We start from the raw sequence: 9,683 nt of genomic DNA on the forward strand, positions 1-9,683 counted from the left end.
GCACGGAGCGAGCAGCCGGCCCCGCCGCCGCCGCCGCCCCGCGCCGCGCCCGGGCGGGTCGGTACCGGCGTCCGCCTCAGCCGCCCCCTGCTGCCGCTTACCCGCGTCCTGCACGCCCCTCGCCGCCTTCGCCTTGCGCGGGGGCCGCGACGGCAGCAGCTGCTGTGCGAGGTCGCGGAGCCTCCCCCACTGCCCCTCCGCCCGGCACCGCTCGATCTCCGCCTCCAGCTTCACGTGCGAGTGCGAGCCCTTGGCCGCCATCTTAGCGCCGGGACGGGCCCGCCCCGCCCCGGCCCGCGGGGAGTCCCCAGCGCAGCGCCCGGGAGGCGCCGGCGGGGCCGCGGATCCGCCAGGTGTCGGGGAGTGGGGGAGGCCGGGACGCCCTGCCCGAGGGCTGCGGCCCGGCACGGCGACTCCGCCACGGCCGCCACTCCCTGACGCCTCTCGCCCGACGCCCGGGCACCGCGTCCCGCACGGGTGGGCGCTGTCCGGGCACCGCGGGCCTGGCCCCTCGCGCCCTGCGTGGGCGAGACGGGCCGCGGGTGCAGCTCTCCCCGCCGCCGCTCTCGGCGGTCACCTGAACCCCTGGGCTCTCTGCCGCCTCATCCCCACGGCCACCGCCCCGCTCCAGCGGCAACTTCTGCACGAAATACCCGGAGGGTGCGTGAGGAACGGGCCCAAAGACCCCCCGGAGCCGAAGCTTGCTCCGAGAGGACCTCGAGAAGCCAGAGCGGTGGCTGTGTAAGCGTCCAGTATGGAAACAGCGAGACCTGTGTCGTGTGGTGCGAGGGGAAGAGCAGGACACACACGGTTTATAAACGGCGGTGGGCACTGGGGAGCGAGCACGGCAGCTCCCACTAGAGCAGCAGGGCAGGAAACCGGGYAGTCCTTTGTGGATGGGGCTAGAGGAAAGCAACCGGAGCAGGGGCTGGGGACTGCACTAGGAGTGGGACACACACTGGCCCCCMCTGCCACCAGTTCAGCCTTCTTTCTAGGTTCCGCCCAGGGATCCCTCCAATGCATCCTCTGGAAGGGAGTTCTCTGCATCAAAGGACTGGGTTGTGAGGTCTAATCGTGCCCAGAWTGGATCAGATTGCAAGGGACCACAGTGGATCATCTGGTCCAAGGTCCCCTGCTCATTGAGGGTCATCCTAGAGCACGACACAAAATTGCACCCAGGCAGTTGAGTATTTCCATTGATGGTGATTCCACAACCTCTCTGGACAATCTGTTCCCGTGCTCAGTCACCTGCACAGTAAAGAAGTTCTTCCTCATGTTCAGGTGAATGCGTTTCTGCCCATTGCCTCTCATCCTATTGCTCAGCAACACTAAGCAGAGTCTGGCTCCATCMTCTTGGCACCCGGCCTTGCATACACTGTATTTATATATGCTTGTATGCATTGATAAAGTGCCCTCTCAGTCCTCTCTTCTTGAAGCTGAACAGGCCCAGCTCCCTCAGCCTTTCCTGATAAGAGAGATGTTCCGGTCCCTCAATCACCTCTGTTCCCCTCCGCTGGACCTGCTCCAGGGGCTCCATGTCTCTCTTGTCCTGAGGAGCCCAGAACCGGGCACAGCACTCCGGATGAGGCCTCACCAGGGCTGAGCAGAGGGGCAGGATCAGCTCCCTTGACCTGCTGACAATGCTCTTCCTCATGCCCCTTTGGCCACTGCTGGCTCATGGACACTGTGGTGCCCACCGGGATCCCAGCCCCGCGCGCACACCTGGACGCGCGCGCCCGGCCCCTCCCCGCGGTGGGCGGGACTCCGCCGCACCTGCGCTGCCGCGAGGACTCCACGTGGAGCTCCGGGAGCGGTGACGTCGCTGCGTGAGGCGGGGCGGGGCGGCGCGGGGCGGCCAATGGGCGGGCGGGGGGGGCGGGGCAGCGCCGGGTCAGGGGTGATCCCGGGATGGTGTCCCGGCCATGGTGTGCAGCCTGCGCCCAGACCGGAGCCCGCGGCTCGCCCGAGACCCGCCCGACGGTGCGTAGTCTGGCGGCGGCTGGGCTTCTCCGCCCGCCGCGACAGCTGGTGCTGGAGCGGGGAGTGCTGCGGCCTGGGGTGCTGCGGCCTGGGGTGCTGCGGCCTGGGTGGGGGGCGGCGGGCCCAGCTCCATCCCCGTCCCGCTGCGGTGTCGCTTTTTCGGGGATCCAGCCAGGCGGGGAGCCGAGGGTGGGAGCCTGGCTGGCGGCCAGCGCTGTATCGGTGGAACTGGGGGTGCTTCAACTGGGGCCGGGAGAAGAACAGAGGAGTGGAAGCAGCTGGCCCGTGCCTCGGCTCCCCTCGGCAGCGCGTTCGGCCCTGAAGCTTCGCTCTGAAGYTGTGCACCCTGTCACCTGCCCTGAAGTGAGCACATGCATGGCTGCATGACGTCTTCCAAGCCGTGCTTCCCTTAGGGAAAGCAGTCTTAAGAGAACTGCTAATTAGATGGAGCCGCTTCGATACCGCAAACGATCTTTGCTCCCGTAGCTGTGGGGCAGTCTGCCTGAGGCGGGTATGGTTCGTTGGTTGTGGAGAAGGTATATGAAAACCCAAGCATGGCTAAGGTGTGCATATTTGCTATGAGGGTAAAAAAAAAGGCATCTGAAAATTACTGCATAATTCTCTAAAATAGCGACCCTCATAAAAACTCTTAATTGGAGCTCTCTGGTTCTCTGCTTTCCAAGAGTTTCAAATGCAGCAAGTTTTTCTATTCTGAAACTTAGCAGGGTTGCTAAGCACTCTCTAAATTTGCCGAAAGTAGATTGCATTTTTCATCTTTTTTTTTTTTTTTTTTTTTTTTATGGGGGATGTTTTCATTTTTGTAGGAGATCACAATGGCCCAAAGGATGTTTAGAACACATTTGCTATTCTGCTTTCTGGCTGCGTTCTTCATCTCTGCCCTAGCTGAGGAACACGTAGGAGAGACTCAGCATCCAAATATTCGCCTTGATAAGAATTTGGTACAAGATAAAGAGTATGTGTTCTATGTTCTAAAAGCATAAACTTTACTTCTTAATGATTTTCTTATCTATAAAGTGTTGTTATGTGAGTTGGACTTAAGCCTAGGGCACCCTGTTTTCTCAGAATGTTGTATGACTAGCTAAAGCCAGATATGAGACAKGCTTGCTTGATAAATTTGTACAGATATGAGTCCTAGAAATGTCTCTCTGGAGCCTTTAACCCTACTAATGCTATAAAAAATTTCTTACAGAAATCCTACTTASCTATATTAGTACACTTTAGACAAAACCATAGTCTTAACAGGTAGAGTTGGAGCTTATTTTCTCATTTTCTTCCTCATAAATGCAGAACAGTTCTAGCAGCAAATGAAACTCCCTAGAACACTTCATGGTTGACTGGATAAGATCTTCCTCCAGTTCCCGTGCTTTGGAGGACAGCCAAAAAGAGATTTTGGACTCTGCTTCAGTTGTTTTGATAGCCTGATAAGTAGGCCAGAAGAAATAGAAATAACTATCTAAAATAATAGAGGCCACTACAGCCCCAGTAACAAACAACCTTTATGCTCCCTTTGCCTAGTATCAAACTGTAGTTTTTAGTTGTCTAGGGTGCTTTTAGATATRCAATATTTGATCAAAGACAAAATTTGCTGTAAACAGAGCATTAAATACTAACTGTTGGAAATGTTATGGGGTTTGTTTTTCTTAGACACATCATGGAACACTTGGAAGGCGTTATTGAGAAACCAGAATCTGAGATGTCTCCACAAGAGTTGCAGCTTCATTACTTCAAAATGCATGATTATGATGGCAATAATTTGCTAGATGGGTTGGAGCTTGCTACTGCTATCTCACATGTCCACAAAGAGGTTGGTGTGGTTTCGTAATGGCATGTCTGCTTGGAAACCGTTATGACTCTAAAAGCAGCAGAACAGTTGCAACACATCTTTGGTGCAGTCACAGTTTTGCCTCAAAATGAGACTGTTTTTCTCCTGATTGAACTCTCCTGAGTTCTGGTTGAATTTATAAATGTACATTATCMCAGCTGTTCATGTCATCCTGCAGTTTTCAGGAAGCTTCCATTTTAGTTTAAACTTTAGAATGAGGAAGGGCTCCAGAGTGAAAATTATTTTACAGAGGGCTTACTTTGGAAGGTAGGGATGGGAGGAAAGGGAAATAATCCCAAATGGGGCATGASGATTTGTAGAAATATCATATGATATGGCACTGTTTTCAGCTTCAGACTGATACTGCTGTGTATACAGAAACTATAAGAAACCGCTTGCACAAAGTTTGTATTAGAAGAACCTGTTATAGTTTGCCTTTTCCTAAACTCAAATTCTCTTTCCAGTCATTAGCAACACAATAGAAACACGTTATCTCATATTGACCTTCTGGAAGTTACAATTCAGAATAATACAACTTCCTGCTAATAACCTGTGGCAAAAAGTACTGAGCCAAGAACAGAATAATGATTGGCTGTTTCTTGTGCAGAGGCACCTCTTTGTATTCCCATAAGGRCTGTTACTAAGATTTTTACTGACTTTAAGCTACAGTGTTGGATTTTTTCACTTCTGTGTTACTGTAAGATGTTTCCGTACTGTATAGAAACTACAGTGTCTATACTACATCAAAATCCTAAGAGTACATCTATTAGATGATTGTCCATCATTGTACATTGTGCTATTCAGCTTTTGGAACTTCTGACCAAGAATATTGACTGCAGAATGCTTGCTCTGAAGTCCAGAGAACTTTGACTTCATAGCGCCCACCTGATGAAATTTGCTTATATTGTTAAAAGTGATTACATAAAACTTAGTGCCAAATTAGGCACCAAACATGAACAGCTTAGTAAAAGATGAGTTGTCAGTAATCTGTCATATGTGCTACTAGATGGGAAAAACTTCTAAACGGTTYAATGTGGTTTTGTTTTTGTAGGAAGGTGGTGAGCATACCCAAGCAATGAAGGAAGAAGAGCTGATTAGTCTAATAGATGATGTCTTAAGAGATGATGACAAGAACAATGACGGATATATCGACTATGCAGAATTTGCAAAATCACTGGAATAAGGTGTTTGTTTCTCCTTCTAACCACATGAAAATGTGAACCAGTATAATGTGATTCATTACTGTCTCATATCAACCTTTGTGCTGTGAGAAGGAGAGGTGTACCAGTTCCAGCTGAATTTATTTGAAAGTTKTATGTGTTAAAAGGCTGCTAACTTGGAGTGAGAGCCATGTTTGACTAAAATGTACCTACACATTTGAATTGCGAAGCATGGAAGTGTCAACAGTACTCACACAGGATACAGCTGGCAAACTCCTAAGTAGCTCTGTGTGAATACTAACGGAATCATTAGCATCTAAATTTCAGGTTTGCAGTCATTGGGTTACAGTACTTATTTGCTTATATCTTCTATTTAAAATGATACCTAGAAAGCAAGAAATTATTACTGCATATAGTTATTCCAATGATAAATGTCTTTACCTTCTCTCTTAATTTACAAGGAAATCTGCAGATAAGTACARGTGCTTGAAACAGCAGTTGTAGGGGAAAAGCATTTGAATGTGGGCTGCGTTTGACTTCCACATGACATCATAACAGTCAAACAGTCTTTTTGAATAAATGGAGTATTTTTAAATATAGGTACTTCCTAGCATACCTTACATATAAATATATATACTTGTGGTTTTCAATTTTTTGTCCTCTACAAATTTACTTTTTATATCTTAATTTACTGGGTTTTTTTCATCTACCTTCCACATTTTCCTAAGAAATGAAAGTATTTTTATTACATTTATATGTTGTGTTAATGCTGTATAGCATTTGTTAGAGTAGCTTTTGCTATCTCATTTTGACTCATCAAATGACCTTGGTTGGAAGGGACCTTACAGATCATTCAGTTCCAACAGCCCTGCCATGCTCAGGGATACCTTTTCACTAGACCAGGTTACTCAGGGTGCTCCCTGTCCAGGGTTACGCCATCTACAACTTCTCTGGGCAACCTGTTCCAGTGCCTTTCCACCCACACAGTAAAGAATTTCTTCCAAATGTAATCTAAACCTAGCCTCTGTCACTACATACCCTTGTACAGAGTCCCTCTCCATCACTGCTGTAGAYTCCCTTCAGGTACTGGAAGGCTGCAATTATGTCATCACAAAGCCTTCTCTTTTACAGCCTGAACAATCCCGATTCTCTTAGCCTTGTCGGAGAGGTGCTCCATCCTCTAATCAGCTTGGTGGCCTCCCCTGGACTTGCTCCAACAGGTCCATGTCCTTCCTGTACAGGGGTCCCCAGAGGTGGATGCAGTGTTCCAGGTGGGGTCTCACCAGAGGGGAGCAGAGGGGCAGAATCCCCTCCCCCCTCTGCTGCCCACGCTGCTTTGGATGCAGCCTGGGACATGGTTGGCTTTCTGGGCTGGGAGTGGACATTTTTGTGGCATGTCCACACATGCCACATTGTTGTGGCATGTCTGACCCACCAGCACCCCAAAGTCCTTCTCAGCAGGGCTGCCCTGAATCCCTTCATCCCCCAACCTGTGGTGATGCCAGGGGTCATCCCAACCCAGGTGCAGTGCCTTGCACTTGGTCTTGTTAAACCTCATGAGACTCTCATGGACCCACTTCTAGAGCTTGTACAGTTCCTTCTGGATGGCATCCCATCTTYCAGGAGTTTTATGAAGGTCACATTAACAGTAAACCGGTTCAATATTAAAGCTTTTGTTCAATTTGGGTTTTACAGTATTAGCCAGCAGGAGTGAGCAAGTAATGCTGCCTTGTTAAGGTTTAAGTTCATATTCCTTGACACATACCTGAAAGTATGGTATACTTTTGGGAGATATTCCATAACTTAACAGTTTCAAGCTACTTGAGTGTTTGCAAATTATCATGGCTCTAGGAATGTTTTCACTGTCTTGACTTAATAGTTGATAAGTCAAGCTGTTTAAGRATATTAGAGCAGTGATGTATTGCTGTGTTATTGGTGTTTGGTGACTGAAACATAACTGAAATCTTAAATTACATTCAATGATTATTCATTAATAAAGAATCTAAATGTTAGCCTATTTCTGTAAAATGTATAAAGAGCTATTTTCTATACAAAATTATTCTTATACAAGAGAAACACATTTGTAAAAGAAATTATTTCCTCTGTTTAAATGTTTGTGCAATGAAGCCTGAGTGTCTGATTTTTTTTCTTCTACTAGTTATTTATTTTGAAACCTTTGTGGCTGGATTTGTGTGGGTTGTACAAGCAATAAAATTAAGTTGGGGTTTGTGCATGCTGATAGGATACACAAGGCTATAAGTCGTAGTGAGAAACGTACCTCATTTGCTGATGTGTTTTTAAGCCCATCTCTCGCAATCATGTTAAAAGAAAATTATTTGTTAAAGCTTTTTTTTTTTTTTTTTTTTAATCAAATGTACCCTTCTGAGGCTGAGTGATCTAGGGTGAATGTTGAATCAGAAAAAAAGTGTAGGAAATGCTAGTGGCTAAGAGGGCAGAAAAGGTTAAGCTGCTCAGCTTTGAGCACTTTAAGCAGGTTGCCTGTAGCCCTGTCAACTCTTATATACTCATTGCTCTTGTGGTTTAACCCCAGCTGGCAGCAAGGGACCACAGAGCCAGTCCCTCYCCCTGGTCAGACAGTGGAGAGAATCGGAAGGGTAAGAGTGAGAAAACCTGGGGCTTGAAATGAGGACAGTTTAACAGATAAAGCAAAAGCCCTGAGTGTSAGTGAGCAAAGCAAAATAGGGAATTTCTTCACACCTTCCCATGGGSAGGTGGGTGTCAGGAAAGCAGGACTCCATCACACATAAGGGTTGCTGGGAAAGATAAATGCCATTACTCCAACCATGTCAACCTCTCTTCTTCCATCCCCCTCAGCTTTATAGGCTGAGAATGACRCCATATGCTCAGGACTATCCCTTTGAACTGTCCTGGCTCAGTCCTCTCAGCTCCTTGTGCACCTCTCACTGGTGTGGTGACATGAAAGGCAGAAAAGACCTGGACTCTGTAAGCTCTGCGCAGCAGGAATGAAAAATCCCTGTGTTATCAACAGTGTTTYCAGCACAAATCCAAAACTCAACTCTGTACTAGCTACTATGAAGAAAATGAACTCTGCCAGCCAAAATCACCACAATATATAAGGCTCTGAGTTTTGGGTTTATTTGAGATGAAAGGGCATGACCAAGGAACTGACTCTTACACACAGTTTTCTCATCTCTCAACCACCTGTAAGTGCATTCATATACATATGTTTATATGCATATTTTAACTGCTATTGTATGTGGCAAAAGACATGCACCATAGAAGATTTATACTGAAAATCATTGCAATAAATGCTGGTAATGTGAACATTATTTGCCACCTATTAAAAACTTGTTTTTAGGGTTCAGAAGTGTGTATAAATAGAAAAATTACTTACTGAAAATGGAGAACAAAACTGGCACCTTTAATATGGGTGAAGAACAAAATTTCTCTTTTCCTAGAAAGAACAGTTAAAGAAAAGTTAGCCAAGCTGAAATCTGCATCATCATGTATTTACACAGCTTCCTAGAACAAATACGCATATATTAAATACAATTGTTGTATTATATATTAAATACAATGAATTGTAATTAAATACAATTGAAGATAAGTGAAGAGCTGTCTAGAGTTTCTCAGTTATTAAGTAGAAAAGTGCAAAATTGCTRAGAATAATGGTGAATCAGACTTCTTTTTTTTCCCAATATAAATAATTTGTGTGCTAGTTATAGCTCAGATGATACTGCTAAATGTGCTGGTACAGGCCATATGTAAATACAATATTTCCTGTTTCATATATATAAAATACAGAAAATACAAGCTTTACAGCTCATTAGCTGGTAGTACTCATCAACTAGAGCACAGCTTTAGCTTCCATAGAAGAGTACAATCTCCATTTTACAGATAAATAATATTTTACAGATAAATAAGGTGAAAGTGGTTTTTGTTTTACCAAAGATCAATCAAGTCCCTGGCAGAAACACAAGACCAGGAGATTGCTTTTGTGTGTGATCTTCATGTCTCCCTAGTGCGTGATCTCGAGGGATAAAGATTAGCTTTCCCTGTTGGAGGAGAATACCGCTCGCCTTGCATTACTGTCTGCTATGAGCTCAGTTTAAAATGTTTAGACTATCTGCTTTTACCTCACAAAATACTGCAGAATTTACCAACTTAAGATCCTTAAACTTGTTCTTGAAGCGCTCTTATACTGAGCAGGTTTTTTAGAACTAAATCGAGAACATGAGAACATGCTCTGTGCWGGAAAGAGAGAGATCCTAACAGCTTGACCAGTGCATGTCAGAATGCTGTTAATGACAGGACTGACTGCCTAGAAGTCCCCATCAAGACTGCCTGCACATTCACACAGGCTTTACTACCATTTTGGGTTTTTTATTAATCACTTATGACCTCAGAATGACTTACATTCATTAGGGAGCGGTTAGAGACATACAAATTCTAGTTTTGTCTCAAGTATTTTTTAGTCCTACAATTCWCAAGTGAAAGAAGAGCAATTCAGGGATAATGTAATATTCAACAGAGCCACTAGATAGCGTATGGACACTGCACATGAGTTTCTTGAAGTATGGAACAGAGTGGCTCAACAACCTGGATATCCCTAAACCATCACCAGTACTCTGATTACAGGTAAAGCTTGCTCCTCTATCTTCTAATGCCATATTGACAATATGATGCCCACAGTTTTATTAGTTTATAGCTGTCATAAA

At 46.0% G+C, this 9,683-nt stretch overlaps 2 protein-coding genes across 2 annotated transcripts in view; one reads left to right on the forward strand and one right to left on the reverse strand.

Moving 5' to 3' along the window:
• TTC7A (tetratricopeptide repeat domain 7A) overlaps positions 1-304 on the reverse strand; it is a 170,395-nt gene extending 170,091 nt beyond the window's left edge. Inside the window, exon 1 of the mRNA XM_057371271.1 lies at positions 102-304. Within this exon, the coding sequence (XP_057227254.1) occupies positions 102-261 (160 nt within the window). The 5' untranslated portion in view covers positions 262-304. The remainder of the gene's footprint in view (positions 1-101) is intronic.
• Positions 305-1,866: 1,562 nt separating this feature from the next.
• MCFD2 (multiple coagulation factor deficiency 2, ER cargo receptor complex subunit) lies at positions 1,867-7,321 on the forward strand. The gene is made up of 4 exons (XM_057371297.1): positions 1,867-1,980; positions 2,805-2,953; positions 3,646-3,805; positions 4,875-7,321. The coding sequence occupies exons 1-4, from the start codon at positions 1,909-1,911 to the stop codon at positions 5,004-5,006; spliced, it is 513 nt and encodes a 170-aa protein (XP_057227280.1). The 5' UTR covers positions 1,867-1,908; the 3' UTR covers positions 5,007-7,321.
• Positions 7,322-9,683: the final 2,362 nt, after the last annotated feature.

This window comes from Malurus melanocephalus, unplaced genomic scaffold (genome assembly GCF_030028575.1).
Source record: "Malurus melanocephalus ecotype Western Australia unplaced genomic scaffold, MMel_1.1 scaffold_5, whole genome shotgun sequence".
Lineage (NCBI taxonomy): Eukaryota > Metazoa > Chordata > Aves > Passeriformes > Maluridae > Malurus > Malurus melanocephalus.

What these genes read in the sequence shown, in the direction of transcription:
- MCFD2 (XM_057371297.1), top strand. Translation starts at nt 1,909, where the DNA reads ATGGTGTCCCGGCCATGGTGTGCAGCCTGCGCCCAGACCGGAGCCCGC. An exon ending in CGCCCGAGACCCGCCCGACG is followed by an intron (nt 1,981 to 2,804) that starts GTGCGTAGTCTG and finishes TCATTTTTGTAG; the next exon opens with GAGATCACAATGGCCCAAAG. An exon ending in TCTCACATGTCCACAAAGAG is followed by an intron (nt 3,806 to 4,874) that starts GTTGGTGTGGTT and finishes TTGTTTTTGTAG; the next exon opens with GAAGGTGGTGAGCATACCCA.